At 37.7% G+C, this 16,685-nt stretch overlaps 1 protein-coding gene across 3 annotated transcripts in view; it reads right to left on the reverse strand.

Moving 5' to 3' along the window:
* obsl1a (obscurin like cytoskeletal adaptor 1a) overlaps positions 1 to 15,331 on the reverse strand; it is a 38,569-nt gene extending 23,238 nt beyond the window's left edge. The window contains exons 1-9 of one of the 3 annotated variants that reach the window (XM_051712494.1): positions 15,132 to 15,288; positions 10,120 to 11,320; positions 6,466 to 6,735; positions 6,023 to 6,283; positions 4,023 to 4,328; positions 2,760 to 3,026; positions 2,227 to 2,502; positions 1,024 to 1,299; positions 296 to 571 (exon numbers count right to left, since the gene is read on the reverse strand). In XM_051712494.1, coding sequence (XP_051568454.1) covers positions 296 to 571; positions 1,024 to 1,299; positions 2,227 to 2,502; positions 2,760 to 3,026; positions 4,023 to 4,328; positions 6,023 to 6,283; positions 6,466 to 6,735; positions 10,120 to 11,242 — 3,055 coding nt within the window. In that variant the 5' untranslated portion in view covers positions 11,243 to 11,320; positions 15,132 to 15,288. Of the gene's footprint in view, positions 1 to 295; positions 572 to 1,023; positions 1,300 to 2,226; positions 2,503 to 2,759; positions 3,027 to 4,022; positions 4,329 to 6,022; positions 6,284 to 6,465; positions 6,736 to 10,119; positions 11,321 to 15,131 lie in introns of all 3 variants that reach the window. The other 2 variants (XM_051712496.1, XM_051712495.1) reach the window with 2 other exon arrangements.
* Positions 15,332 to 16,685: the final 1,354 nt, after the last annotated feature.

The raw sequence follows: 16,685 nt of genomic DNA on the forward strand, positions 1-16,685 counted from the left end.
GTGTGGGTGGGGTTAGGGCATCTGCTGCCTGCCAGGAACAAACACAGGCACATTTATTCAATGTGCAAAACTTAACTAATGTTATTCCCCACTTTCTGTGGCAAAAAGAAATTTTCAGGAGGTACATGCTCAACTCAACTGCACATCCTAGCACAGAAACTGATTTTGTGGAGCAGTGCACAGTTTTTCATAACACTCGAGTAATAAACACAGGAGTGGATTTACTTTGCTGTCTATACAGTGTCTTTTATTAATGTGTTTTGACCATATTTCAACACCACTTTTTCGACATTACCTTTAATGTTGACAGAAAATGATGTGGTGTGGTCGCCTGCTTGGCAAGTATACATCCCTGCATCGACCAGCTCTGCTGAACGGATTATAAGTCTTCTCATGGTGCCTTCAGACTGGATGGTGATGTTGTCTGATTGAAGAACCTCAGTTCCATCTTTAAACCAGCAGGCATTGGCATCTGGTCTGGAGAGTTCACAGGTCAGCACCACAGGGTCCAGCTCCATTGTGCTTTTCTGTCTCTCTTCCTGTGGAACCTCTTTAAATGACACAGGGGGGACTGATGGAAAAAGAAAAACATTTCAAGGAAATAAACTTGACCATAAAATACTAAAGTCTCATCTGAGTATTCCTCTGTGGCACATAATATTCAGCATTACATAAAGAGAGTTGAATTTAAGAGATACAAGGGCATGCCTGTTAATACTGGCCTATTAATCATTCTGCTGGAAGGTTGACTTGCTTTTTGATTGCAAAGTGCCTGTTTATAAATGGCTGTGAGATGATGGGAGGCAACAAGACAAACATTAGGAGAAAAATAAGTCCTTAAACAGTAAGTTAATCAGTTAGGGTTGTTGTAACAAATAGATGCTTGTCATTTTGATTGGTGAAAGCTAACACTGAATATCTGAAAAGGTTCCAGATTTATAGAAGAGTGACAAGTAGTGATTTAGAAGGGGGGAAAGGAGGACTGAAAATAGGACACAGCAAGGTCAAAGTTTTCCATGTCACCTGAAATGTCCACATGAAACACAGCTACATCATCAGCTGACTGACAACTATATATCCCAGAGTTGTTAAAATCTGCAGACTGGATGATCAGTGTCCTGATGTTCCCATTTGTCTGAATATCTATGCCATCCTGGGGAGATAGAGGCTTGCCATTGCTAAACCAGCACACCTCAGCTTCAGGGTTTGACACCTTACAGTGGAGAACTATTGGATCTCCTGCCTCTACAGACCTTTTTCGCTCTGCTTCTGACAGACTCTCAAACACAGAGCAGGGTGCTGAGGGGTTTGAATGGTTCATGTGAAAGAAGTTTGACTAAGAAAGTGTTTTCAGGTGCAGTATGCATTTCATAATAAATAATAAATATTCTATAACTATGGTATATGTGTGTAACCATTTACATTTAAAGGGATAGTTCACCCAAAAATGAAAATTCTCTCATTATTTACTCACCCTCATGCCATCCCAGATGTGTTTGACTTTCTTTCTTCTGCAGAACACAAATGAAGATTTTTAGAAGAATATCTCAATGGTGGCCAGAACTTTGTAGCTCCAAAAAGCACATAAAGGCAGCTTAAAATAACCCATATGATTCCAGTGGTTAAATCCTTGTCTTCAGAAGCGATATGATAGGTTTTTTTTTTTTTACTCTAAATCACCACTTTCACTTTTACATCTGAAAGTCACATGTGGTGCCTGTTTGTCGCATCTGAAAGTGAAAGTGAAAGTGGAGATTGATAGTAAAAAAGGACTTAAATATTGATCTGTTTCTCACCCAAACCTATCATATCACTTCTGAAGACATGGTATTAACCACTGGAGTCATATGGGTTACATTTAAGCTGCCTTTATGTGCTTTTTGGACCTTCAAAGTTCTGGTCACCATTCACTTGCATTGTATGGACCTACAGAGCTGAGACATTCTTCTAAAAATCTTAATTTGAGTTCAGCAGAAGAAAGAAAGTCATACACATCTGGGATGGCATGAGGGTGAGTAAATGATGAGAGAATTTTCATTTTTGGGTGAACTATCCCTTTAAGCAGCCACTCATAGACATTTATGTTACATTTAATGTTATAATGTTAATGTTACAATGGTCCAACAGGCCATTTATGATGTTCTAAAACTATACTCTTGTACTAGCTATGTGACCACTGTCATGAGAGAAAATAAATATTGTGAATTGTCTGTATTATCTTTTTACCTTCCACATTCACATTAAATGCGAGAGTGTCATTATTCAATTGGCAGGTGTAAACTCCAGAATGAGAGTACTCCGCAGATTGAATGACAATCCTCCTCATATTGCCATCTGATTGGATATTCAGACCATCCTGTAAATGCAGCTCCTGTTCGTCTTTAAACCACCGAACAATGGCCGTGGGGTGGGATACCTCACAGTACAGCACAATAGGGTTTCCCACCTCAATGTTCTTCTTTGTGTCCATCTCTGACAGAGGTAAAAATTTCACCACGGGTGCTACAAAATTCAGCATAAAGAAGATTGTGTCAGGATCACAGTCACCGAATCTTAAAAGAAATACAATGAAACATTGGCTAGGCATACTAGTGCATCTATCTCATCATTACCCAAAGATTGAAGTGTTATGTACAAATCGCAGAATTCGATATGTGTGATGCAGTTTATGATGCCAATCAATAATTTTATGTTAATATTTAGTCATTCATGGCAACTTAAAATTAAAATTTAAAATTGCCACCCATGGAAATACTGACTTATAATCTGTAGAACTGCCGAATCTCGTACGCCAGTCGCAATGAAGGTGATCTCAGCTCCATCAAACACATCAAGCACCTGATGGATTTGTAAAATGTGTTCGTTCTTTGACTGAGTTATGGAGAAGCATTCGCTCTCCTGCAGCTGTGTGCTGTTCAGGAACCACGTGCCAATCATGGAAGTAGAGAGCTCAATGAAGAATACAGCATCTTCCCCTATAGCAACCACAGCATTCTTCAGAGGGGTTTTGATCTTTGGACCTGGGACTGCAGACAGAATAGAACGAAACATTAATGTAACCTTAAAGGGGTAGTTCACCCAAAAATTAAAATTCTCTCATCATTTACTCACCCTCATGCCATCCCAGATGTGTGTGACTTTCTTTCTTCTGTAGAACACAAATTAAGATTTCTAGAAGAATATCTCAGTTCTGTAGGTCCATACAATGCAAGTGAATGGTGACCTCAACTTAGAAGGTCCAAAAAGAACATAAAGGCAGCATAAAAATTATCCATACGACTCCAGTGTTTTAATCCAATTTAAGTGCATTATTACTATAAATCTCCACCTTTGACCAGCCCAACCAGTACGTGGCTGAATGTTAAAGTTGAAGTGTATTTACAGTAAAAAGGTTTTAAATATTGTTCTGTTTCTCACCCACACCTATCATATCACTTCAGAAGACATGGATTAAACCACTGGAGTCTTATGGATTACTTTTATGCTGCCTTTATGTGCTTTTTAAACCTCAAAGTTCTGGTCACCATTCACTTGCATTGTATAGACCTACAGAGCTGAGATATTCCTCTAAAAATCTTCATTTGTGTTCTGCTGAAGAAAGAAAGTCATACACATCTGGGATGGCATGAGGATGAGTAAATGATGAGAGAATTTTCATTTTTTGGGTGAACTGTCTCTTTAAAAGTCACACCTACACACACGTATCTACTGTGAACCAAGAAACAACAGAAACGTACTTTTAATATTAAGTCAGATCAGTGTTCACTCCCTCTTCTACCTGTCCAATTAGAAAAGATCTCAATGCCTTTCTGAGATCACCTCAAGCTTGTATTTAACATCTCCAAATTGCCATACTTTATACTTTTATTCAGAATTTGAGGTTTTGTCTTAGTACTTATATCCCATATAACATGCTGAAGTAATTATGTTTCTTATTAGCCACTTTCACAAGAACTATAAATGTAATGGCAATGTAAAAGTGATGCAAATAATAATGCACAGTGTGAAATTATTTATCTTACCTAGATGTACTATGTTGGGGAACTCCACATGCCCACTTCTGCCATATTTATTAACACAGCTGATGCGGAAACGGTAATCACCCTCACATGGCACACTGTCACCCAGGACTTCAGCAGAAGTGCCTGTCTCCATTGTCAGGCATCGCTGCCACTCCTGAGAGCCCACTTCTTGTCGTTCTAGCACATACACTGACTTACTGGAGTTTTGCAAGTTAGGTGATGGTGTCCAGGAAAGGATTGCACCATTTGGATAGTCAGTTTTCATCTGGACACTCACAGGGCAGATAGGTGGGCAGTGTCGAGCAGCTAAGCAAAACAAAATCAGATTCTAATGTATCAGATTCTAAAACATTAAACCCAGTAATGCAACTGTTTTTTGTTTTTTTAATTGTCTTAACCCTTCCTTGGTCCTATAGGTCCATTTGACCCTTATGAATTTTTAACACTGATTAACATCAACTTAACTTTAAGTTTTCTGCCTGAAACTTCATGTCATCCTCTACAGAGGATGAACCTAGCAATGTCATTTTTGTATTATTATTTATTTAATGTATTTATACGCAAAGTACAAAAAAATCCCTACGTTGTCCTTAAGGGTCATATTGACCCTTTTTTATGTTGAATTTCAAAAGCTTATAATACAGGCTCTGTTTGCTCTCTACTTTTGGTCTTAAATTGTTCATCTAGGTGCCAGCTAACACTAAAAAAATATATTTTTTCCGTCTGTTATCTTCAGTTCCAATATACAGTTCTGAAAGGCAGGGGACGTCCGAACGCAGCTTCAGATATCTTGTTAAAAAAAGCTTCAAAACCTTGTAGTAACTACTCTGTTTGCTCGATCTCCTTACTGGTTTAGATCATTCCACTAGATGGCAGAAAACACTAGAACATTTATTTATTTATCTATCACTTTATACCTTTATATCACAATATACAGATCTGAAAAGCAGGGGGCGCCCTAATGTGGTTTGTAACACATTTTATTATCAATATTCAGGAACATATTCAAACGGTGATTTTTTAAAATAATACTTTCTTTGCTGAATTGCATTTTTTTTTTCTGGACATTTGAGACATAATAGTAGATTATTTACCTAGACAAGCTGAGAGACAAGTAAAAATAGACTAATTTTGTAGAAAACAACCAAAGGTAAGAGCTGATATAGAGTTTGTGGCTATTTGGGGTTTACAGAAGCAGTGATCAGAGCAGACATGAGATTTTTTTTAATTTACGTTTTTATATTCAAAATTTCACTTTAAAACTCTTTTGATGATTATTTGAACAAAATAATGGTGGTTTATGAGGAAATTTTTTTTAGGTTATAAACTGGTAATTACAAGTGTATTATGCTATAATACACTTTATGAGGACATTTCTAGTGTCCCCATAATTCAAATCGCTTTAAAAACATACTAAATGATGTTTTATTGAAAATGTAAAAATGCAGAAAGTTTGTTGTGAGGGTTAGGTTTAGGGGTAGGGTTAGGGTTAGGGGATATAATCTATAGTTTGTACAGTATAAAAATCATTATGTCTATGGAGAGTCCTCATAATGATAGCTGCACCAACATGTGTGTGTGTGTGTGTGAGTATGTGCGTGTGTGTGTGTGTGTGTGTGTGTGTGTGTGTGTGTGTGTATGTGTGTGTGTGTGTGACATTTTGAGTATGAGTGTTCCTATAATAACATTTTGACCTTTTCTACAATTTTATGGTGAGGTTTCTCAAAAAAGACTGGATGTCTATGGGCGGAGTTGGGGCTCCACCTGCCTTTCAGAACTGTATATTGAAATAGAAGGTGACAGAGAAAAAATATTTTTTCTAGTGTTAGCTGGCACCTAGACAAATGATTTAAGACCAAAATTAGAGAGATAGAGCAAACAGAGCCTTCATTACAAACTTTTGAAATTGAACATAAAAAGGGTCCCTTATGGACAACATAGGGACTTGATCGTTAAGACCATGGAAGGGTCAAGCATATTATGCCTACAAAGCCTCTCACCTTTTACTCTGAGCTTGCAGCTTGTCTTTGACCTGCCTGCCATAAAAGCGATCGTGCCAGAGTCTTGGTATGATGTGTTGACAAAGACCAGGATGTGGGTTTTTCCAAAGGACTTGATAATGGTCTGATGTGTTTCACGTAACTGCAGTCCATCTTTAAACCAGAAAATCTCCATCTCATCCTCTTCCACTTCCACACAGAACGCTGCGTTCTCTCCCTCCATCACTTCTAACCTCCTAGGAAGTTTCTTCACAATTGTACCTAACAGACAAAAATAAAATAAAACCAGCAAATAATAAAATGAGACAACATATTTAACTTTCAATTCATAAGAATATCAGACTGCAAAGTGAGCAACACTAAAATGTTTGTGAGGCTCACATTGAATCTTATCAAATTCAAGCAAATCGAATCCGGCTCTCAGGTATACCATCTTTACACACCTTTAACTGCCAGTTCTGCAATGCTCTTTCCACCATCAGGCATTTCGCACAGGTAAACTCCATCATCATCTGCACCAACGTCTCGTATGGTGAGCAGTCTGCATGTGCCCTTCTGTTCCATGCTATACTTGTTCCCAGGCTGAAGCCTCTGATCCTCCATGTACCATGCTGTGGAAATGGACTCTTCTGGAACTTCACATTCCAGAACAGCAACATCCCTCTCCCTAACCTCTACATCCCGCAGAGCTCGCTTGAATCGGACTTTTGGCCCTATAAATGCAAGAGAGATTCACAGATTTCATTTTCATAACCATTGCAGTTTGTCCAGTAATATAACATCTATCACACTACAAATCCTTTTGACATTCAGATTGCACTGTGAGACAATGTAAGTTATTCATTATCTCAACACTTTCTTTACAATTCAACAATAGCATCGATGTGGCATTTAGTCCAATGACAGTGGTTAAAAAAAAAATCAGTCATGCATTCACTGGGAAAGAATACTTAATCCTGCAGGCTGGATTGGATCTGCTCTTTGTATTGTTGATAGGGTTGCAGTGATGCTTTCACTCTGGAATGCTCTGATCCTTCTGTGGCTTTTCTCGCCTTTCATCACGCATTGACTATTGGTCAGTGTTCATCGAATACATTCTCAGTGTATTACTTTAGAGCTAATTATAGGCCTAATGACCCACAAAGCAGGAGACTGTTAAATGCTGAGTGTTGCTGACCCCACAGTTATACATTATAATTATTTACGATATCTTCATGCTCTTAAAGCATCAATCATTCAGCAGTTTCACTTTGTTATCAATGGATAAACATTACCAATGAGACTGATGGCTGAAAATATCAAGCACAGAGATAATGGTTATTCTGACTGATATAAAAACATTAGGGCCATATTTTACCTTTAAGAACCTTAGAGTTGGACTGTTTTTATTGGCTTATTGTGTTGCATCGCATTGTTTCTCAAAACTGCCTTGTAGCAACTCATAACATAAGAACAAAGCATATTGTAATAAGTTAAATAAATATTCATAATGCAATAATCTTCTCGAAACGTAACATTTTAAGCGCATAATGTAATAAGGTTTGGAAATGTATCAATTTATGAACTCATCAAAAAGATTTTAAAGAAAACATTTTTTTTACATTATAATATTTTTCAAAAGAAAACAATAGTGTGCTTTTGAAGGCCTAAAAAAACAAAAACATACAAAAAAACTAAATCTATTCTTAAACTTCCTACGAAGTACACAGAATTTAAATATTCATGCTATTATTATTATTATTATTATTATACATTATTACTAATATACAGTACTTAATTTTACCACCTATATATGCTAGTGGAACATTGTATTTTTTTATTACATTTCAGCCCACATTTACAAAACATGTTATAGAGTAGGATAACTTTTTATGACAAAGAAAATAAAATAAAAAAAAAAAACCATAATAATAATAATAATAATAAAATAAAAAACAGTGGAACAGTTCAACAAGTTTAATAATTCTGTTGTGCACTTTTCCTCATTTAAAAAGTTTTTCTTCTAATGTAATGAATAGTAATTTTGAAACATATGTATAAAATCATAATCACTCATGTGAGATTAAGAGTTGAGTCATTAAACTTGTAAAAGCTCTTTTATTCTACATGGGGCGGGGGGTGCCTCATGGGGGCTGCCATGTTAGCATCACATGACCAGCTGAATACTACTCGCTTAATCTCAGTAACTGCCCTGTTATTGGACGCTTTAATTCATGAATTAAATGAATCCTGGCTTACTGTGCATAGTGAATTTCTACAATGGCATTGGTAACTGAAAACTACTGTGTTTGAATGATGCAGTTTCCAGGCCACTAGGTGTCAGTGTAAATCATACTTCGACATACTTAAAAAAATTGAGTGCACCTTTAAAACTAGAGGCGCTACAACAACTGTGTGTTTTATTTAATTTTACTCAAATCATGACTATAACGGTTGATTATGACTTTATAAAGACTTTACAGTGACCCATTCACTGCACGCTCGACAGCTTTGTCTAAATCCAGGGCATAAAGGTAACGTTTAACAACTGTCTTAAGTTGGTGGCTGGTGGGGTGACCCAGCTGGATGTGGAGTGCAGTTAACAGGCCGTCTAACGCCTGGTGTGGCACTACTATGCACTCCTGGGTTGGAGAGAAGGGCACATTACGTTTAACAACAAGCAGGCCGTCGGTCGCAATGGTAGCCACATTCAGGTACTTTTTAACATCTTTCACGTTTGTCAGCTTCTTCGAAGGTCTCGTACCTTGAATGAGATGGGCATGAGTGTTGACTGGCCGCTGCCACCACACCAGTTGTGATAATAATAATGAGCCGAGACACGAGCATGAGCCAAAGCTCAAATCAGATCCGAAAATATCGCATCCGGAGATGGTTGGAACTCCACGGAGCCAGTCTATCGTTTGTCATTTGTCAGATTCGGTGAAAAGGAGGCTTTAAAGTCCTCATTGTTTAAATGAATAACGTGATTGAAAATCATGCCTTGAAAGTTGTTGTCTTTATGCCCCCAGAGAGCAAGCCAAAGGCAACTGTGGCAAGAAACCGTAAACTCCACAAAATGTTCGTTAATGGAGAAAAAAATTATTGGGAGAAACAAGATTCAGTTGGGGGAGCCAGTTCTCCTCTGAGTATATAGTATGAATGTAATGTCAATATTAGTTAACTATGTGTAATACAAATGAGTAGAGCTTCAATGATGGGAACGACATCAATAAAACAGCCTGTGCACAACCTATCACCTAACATTACATTTACCTCAGGAAAGTTATCTAACATTCTTAGCTTGTTAGTTAGCTAGAAAAATGAACTCTAGAGTCTGGAGCATATTGCTAAAATTATATATTATGAAATATATGCAGAAATATTATATATATATATGCATCTTACATGTGATTGATGTCTATAAATGATTTAATGTACAGTATGTCTATTTTCTCAAAAACATTAGCTGCATTTCCACCATCGGGCCGACGGTTCTTGTTGTGAAACTGTGCTGTTCAGGGCCAGTTGGCATGTTAGCGGTTTCTTTTTCCACTGTGGTGCTGTGAAATCAGGTATGCATGTAAAAAACGGCACATACTAAAACAATTCCACCAGCACATGCCGAGAAATCCGGGCCGAGAACAGTTTGAAATCGTACCATGCTGAACCATGTTCAAGTGGAAATGCTACTGGAACCGTTCATCACCGTGCCCTGAACCATTTGGCCCAATGGTGGAAAAGCACTCATTGACTGATGACAGCCATCATTTAAATGATGATATCTCAACAATTATAATTAGATTATAAACATTATGTTTCACTTATACATTATGTGCTGTTACAACATTATGACCTGTGATTATGTTATGTGTTGCTACATTTCTTGTAATACATTATGCAAAAACTTTTATAGCATTATGCGCTCACAATTTTATTATGTTTTGAGAAAATTAGTACATTATGAACATGTATTACATTTCACTTATTATATTATGCTTTGTTATTACATTATGAGTTGCTACATAGTCTAATTGTGAGGGAACTCTGAGATGTGCAAGCTATGTTAGTAAAAAATTAACAGTTAATAAAAAATAAAACATAATTATAAATGGAGTTACCTTTTACTGACAGATGCACAGCACTCAGTGTGTTTCCCAGCACGTTTGAGGCCGCACATATGTAGAGTCCTGTATCCTGCTGCTTGCAGTACAGTACTTTCAGAGTGTAGTACCCCTCTCTATCTTCATAAATGAGATGCCTTCGGTCCGGCACAACAGACTCTCCATCTTTCTTCCACACTATCTCTGGCTTGGGCTTGCCTGTGACATAACAACGGAACTTGGCATTTTTTCCTTCTGTGACAGTGAACTTCTTAGCCTTTGCAACGTTCAGGTGAGGCTGTTTAGAGTGTTTGGCCCTCGAATGCATTTCTTTACTTTGGTGTGGTGACCAGTGGCCATTTGTGTAGCCATTTGTCACGTTTCCCTCTCTTTGATCTGGAATGGGCTCTATGAGGAGCACTGCTCCAGCCATTGCTTCCCCGTGCTCATTGACCGCTTTGCATGTGTAGACACCTCCATCTGGGGCTCTTGTTCTAAAGACCTTGAGCTGGAACCAGCCACCATCTTGCTGGCCCACATGGTAATGGGCACTCTCATAGATCTCATTCAATTGTTTGCCATCTTTCGCCCACACCACCGCTGGCAAGGGGTCACCCCACAGCTTGCAGGAGAAAGCAGCATCTTCACCCTTATCTATTCTTAGAGAGAGAGGTTTGATCAAAAATCGAGGCTTGTTGTCTTGGAATGGGTCTGCTTCATGTACCAGCTCTAACTGCTGTTGCTTCTTGATTTTGAGTTCCTGTTCTGGTGAAACCACCTTTACGTCCTGTTGTTGTTGTTGTTGTTGTTGTTGTTGCTGTGTTTGCTGGAGCTCTTGTTTCTCCTCTTCCACTTTAAGGGTAGCAGCTGCATAGGTTTCCCCAATACTGTTCTTGGCCTTGCAGATATACTGTCCTGCATCTTGAATTGTCACCCCAGAAATGTAAAGGGTGTACATCTTGTCATTTTGGGCAATACGGTAACGACCCTCAGGGAAGATAGGCTCATTCTTTCGCTCCCAGATCACATCTGGTTGTGGATCTCCAACAATCTGACAATTAAGCACAGCGTCTGCTCCAGAGATTACCAGTACTGGGCGTGGGTAAGCAAGCACGCGTGGAGCACCTCCAAAAACATCCATACCTCTGTCTGGTGATCACTTATTGTCTATGTTATTATTGGAATTAGGAATGGCAAAATTTCTGTGGCACGTACGCAACTGTGAAAATAAAAAATAAACATATACATATATATATATACTGTTTTCAATCTGACATTTGTAACATATTCCTGTCATTAAACAACTTGTCATAGGCTAAGTTTTGAGTTTGACAAATATGGTCTGTCCATGAACTTCTAAAACACTGAATCACACTAAAGGTATGACATGAGTAATATGGATGGATATGCTTAGAGATGATTCCTCCTTAAGCACAAAGACACAACAAGACAAGCCCCTACCATATAGAAGGAAAATTGATTGTGAAAGTAAAAAAGTAGTAAGCAATAATTCAGTACACTAAGGAAGTCCTCTGACAGAAATCAAGAGACCTTCCCACATTCCCTACATAGTTCAGACAGCTGGTGCTGTATATCAGGAGGAAGCATTTAAATAGTCTTCCCAGATAACATCATGGAAGAATTAGCCATGTGCAGGACAAGACAAAGCATGTTCAGATCATACAACTACAGGTGCATCTCAATAAATTAGAATGTCGTGGAAAAGTTCATTTATTTCAGTAATTCAACTCAAATTGTGAAACTCGTGTATTAAATAAATTCAATGCACACAGACTGAAGTAGTTTAAGTCTTTGGTTCTTTTAATTGTGATGATTTTGGCTCACATTTAACAAAAACCCACCAATTCACTATCTCAACAAATTAGAATACATCATAAGACCAATAAAAAAAACATTTTTAGTGAATTGTTGGCCTTCCGGAAATTATGTTCATTTACTGTATATGTACTCAATACTTGGTAGGGGCTCCTTTTGCTTTAATTACTGCCTCAATTCGGCGTGGCATGGAGGTGATCAGTTTGTGGCACTGCTGAGGTGGTATGGAAGCCCAGGTTTCTTTGACAGTGGCCTTCAGCTCATCTGCATTTTTTGGTCTCTTGTTTCTCATTTTCCTCTTGACAATACCCCATAGATTCTCTATGGGGTTCAGATCTGGTGAGTTTGCTGGCCAGTCAAGCACACCAACACCATGGTCATTTAACCAACTTTTGGTGCTTTTGGCAGTGTGGGCAGGTGCCAAATCCTGCTGGAAAATGAAATCAGCATCTTTAAAAAGCTGGTCAGCAGAAGGAAGCATGAAGTGCTCCAAAATTTCTTGGTAAACGGGTGCAGTGACTTTGGTCACTAGCAGATGACATTGCACCCCAAATCATCACAGACTGTGGAAACTTAACACTGGACTTCAAGCAACTTGGGCTATGAGCTTCTCCACCCTTCCTCTAGACTCTAGGACCTTGGTTTCCAAATGAAATACAAAACTTGCTCTCATCTGAAAAGAGGACTTTGGACCACTGGGCAACAGTCCAGTTCTTCTTCTCCTTAGCCCAGGTAAGACGCCTCTGACGTTGTCTGTGGTTCAGGAGTGGCTTAACAAGAGGAATACGACAACTGTAGCCAAATTCCTTGACACGTCTGTGTGTGGTGGCTCTTGATGCCTTGACCCCAGCCTCAGTCCATTCCTTGTGAAGTTCACCCAAATTCTTGAATCGATTTTGCTTGACAATCATTAGGCTGCGGTTCTCTCGGTTGGTTGTGCATCTTTTTCTTCCACACTTTTTCCTTCCACTCAACTTTCTGTTAACATGCTTGGATACAGCACTCTGTGAACAGCCAGCTTCTTTGGCAATGAATGTTTGTGGCTTACCCTCCTTGTGAAGGGTGTCAATGATTGTCTTCTGGACAACTGTCAGATCAGCAGTCTTCCCCATGATTGTGTAGCCTAGTGAACCAAACTGAGAGACCATTTTGAAGGCTCAGGAAACCTTTGCAGGTGTTTTGAGTTGATTAGCTGATTGGCATGTCACCATATTCTAATTTTTTGAGATAGTGAATTGGTGGGTTTTTGTTAAATGTGAGCCAAAATCATCACAATTAAAAGAACCAAAGACTTAAACTACTTCAGTCTGTGTGCATTGAATTTATTTAATACACGAGTTTCACAATTTGAGTTGAATTACTGAAATAAATGAACTTTTCCACGACATTCTAATTTATTGAGATGCACCTGTATACTCTGACAGACACACATAGCTTCAGGATTTCTCACTTTGCCAAAGGAGGCTCAGTATGTCAAAACACCACCACTAATAGTACACGGCAGTATACTAACACCTGTAAATGAGTGTTTTTGTAGTTAAGTGCATCTTGTGCTTGCAATTGAATAACATGAAAGGAGGGTAGTGCAAGATTGAGCTTTTTATTGAATCTAGCATCTGGGATTGATGAGTCTATTCAACATCTAAAACAAGTGATGTTGTGACTTCCTTTAACCTCGTGTGACCCCGCGTCCACATGTGTGGCCGTTGTTTTTTGTCTTTGCTATACGCAACGCATAATTTAAATTAATTAAAATCGATTGAATACTGTTCACAAGACTCTACACTGTCATTTAAGTGTTAAACGTTTGGTGCACCATGTGATGTTGATTTCCGTGAAGCGCTACTATGGGCGCAGCGCCAATAAAAGTGCCTCTGGTAAGAAACCTCAGTAAGTTTTTTTAACTGAATCCTGTTTGGTTGTAAAGATTAGTGTCTCTAGTTTCATTTGATATGCCGCTTTAAAAAATCCATAAATGTTTCGCGTGTCAGCTCACTGATAAACATGATGTCCACATGTGGAAAATGGGACATTATTCCCTCAAAAGTTGAAAAAACATGTTAGTTATTTTGAATATTTTTCAACTCTAACACATCTGTGGGTCATTTCACTTCATTTTAATATACATTTTGTTATATTTTATTTTGTTATCACTGTATAATACGGTTCTATTCATTAACATTAATAAATGCATTCATATATATTTACTGTACATTATCACATTGAGAATAAATGTATTCATACAAAAGCTGACAAATGTTGCTTTCAGAGGCTTTATATGGAGTTAGGATGAAAATAAGGTGCATTTCAAACTGTTCTGAGACCAGTGCAGACAGACAGCACACTGGAGGTTAAGTCATTCACTAAATAGGGAGCAAGGGAGCATCCTATAACTCTCTATGCAGTTAAGTGCGTTCACTCCTAAAATCTGATCAAAAGTTCAGTTTCAGGCTGCAGATGATGTTTGGATCACTCAACATGTTTGACAGACATGTGACAATGATAATCAGTACATAGATTCAGAATTTATAATGTATCATTTTATTTTAACATGGTTGGCAGTGATTGGATGATGCTGGACATTACTTTGAATCAGAATTAATTATTCAGCTTTATATAAAATCAGCTGTAATGTCTGTAACATCTCAAAAACATGAATAATCAACACTCCTGGACACATAATAAACTATTTTATAAAACAAAATCTGCATTTCTATAGCTTGGTATAACTTAGTCTCGCCGTCCACATATGTGGACATACATTTTTAGGAAAACATTTTGCTCTAGAATTATTTATTTATTTAATTATGTTTGCTTGTTTATTAGGTACTAGTTACAAATCAAAAAGGGAAATGAAAATGCACACAGCAGTCACACGGGGGTCTCGGGAAGTTAAAAGTGGAAATCATTCATGTAAATCGTCTCTTGAAAGAAATCTACTACAAGGATTATGCAGGATACAAATAAAAAAAATCTATTTTATTGTAAAAGACTAAATGAAAAAGAATATATTGCAAAATAAATAAGAAAAATAATCGTATGAATAAAATGTGGAAAATAAATATGATTAAATACACCCAGCCATTTTATTTTTTATGGCACAAGAAGATTTGAAATGAAAACAACCACTAAACACCATCAAAAAACAAAAGCCTATAAAGCAAGAATGCCATACATCTAAAATGTAAACTCACCTGCGTCTCTGGAGTAACTGCAGTGTTAAAGCAGCCTTTGGGAGTCACCAAATCATCTCCTCTTCAGACTAAGGATATTAAAAAATTACTTCTGACCTCCGTGTTTGTTATGATTTGAAAACATTCAAATCAGTTGCATTGAAATGGCAGGAGCTCATGAAAAATATTCCACGTGACAGGAGATTCTTTCCTCTTAACACTGAGATTAATCCACTCAAGTTGATATTCTAATCTTCTATTCCACTCAGGTTGATCTGTTATTCTTTAATATAATTCTCATACGTGCCTCTCATCGTGACTAAGCTCTTCTCTTGGTTTGCACTACTTACAATGTGTCATATGGTCCTGGGACACCCAGAGTGTCACTGTCAGCTCAGGGATAATAAATGCTTTCACAGCTGCCACCTCACCCAACTTAAAATACCCCCAGCCATCATGTCATGGGGACTGATAAAGTTAGAGCCTCCAGTTAGTGGACAGCAAAGGATAAATATAGACTGACAGATCACTTGAGACCTTCTGCTAAGGCTCAGAGATAAACGGGGATATGACACCGCTCAGAGACACAGGGAAGGGGGTCATTCATCTATCCATACAGTTTGTCTATTGTCCATCTCCCGTTGTGATATCAGCCAGAACCAGAATGAGAGACTGACCATGAGAATGGGTGTCTGGGCAAAGTGTTATAATCATCTGCTTTAAGACTGCTGAAAAAATAACCTCTCACTGATTCTTGAGGTCAAAGCAGGCTACAGAATTAATCAAATATTCAATATGTTGTGGTGCAACTTCCTGCTTATTGCCTTTCAATCATATGGGTAAACACCGTCAGATACAAAAATAATGTGTTGAATATTTATTAAAATCTAGCATTCACTCAATGAAAGAATCAATTAAGAATACATGACATAAAATATAATGGAGTTAACAGCTGACAGTGTTTACAAAATAAATAACCGTATTTTTCATAACACACATGTGCATGATACAGAAGTTTTTGCCATTTAATTTTTCTGGTGTTGCTAGCTACTTAAAATGAGGACAAATATCTTAAAATACCAAACAGTTGATATATTTTGGTGTGCATATCATGGTTGTGACAGAAAACATAAGTGCAAATATAAGTGCATCTACTGGTACACAGGTACATTTGCCTTGTCTCAAATTTAGTTGTAAAAAGGTTTAAAGGTGATAATTGTTTAGGGACAGTCTGAGACCATTGTGCACAATTACGATATTTATTCTTAAGCGCTGTGAACTTTGAAAACCCTGCTTCGCACTAAAATGTGGAGGCAAAAGACACAAGCAATTATATAGCCGCATCACACAGCTGAGGGTACGTGCCCATTAATGACACCAAAAATAAGGCAAGGGAGCAAGTGCCAAACTGATGTTTTAACCTTCTGTCACTCCTTTTCGGTACTCACCGACACTGGTACATGTACATCATCAAAATGGTATCTAAATAAATGAATTTGATGAAACTTTAATCAATTGAAAATAGAACAATTAATTTTCAACATAATATTGTATTATTTTTGTCAAATAATGTGC

This window comes from Myxocyprinus asiaticus, chromosome 12 (assembly GCF_019703515.2).
Source record: "Myxocyprinus asiaticus isolate MX2 ecotype Aquarium Trade chromosome 12, UBuf_Myxa_2, whole genome shotgun sequence".
NCBI classification, from domain to species: domain Eukaryota; kingdom Metazoa; phylum Chordata; class Actinopteri; order Cypriniformes; family Catostomidae; genus Myxocyprinus; species Myxocyprinus asiaticus.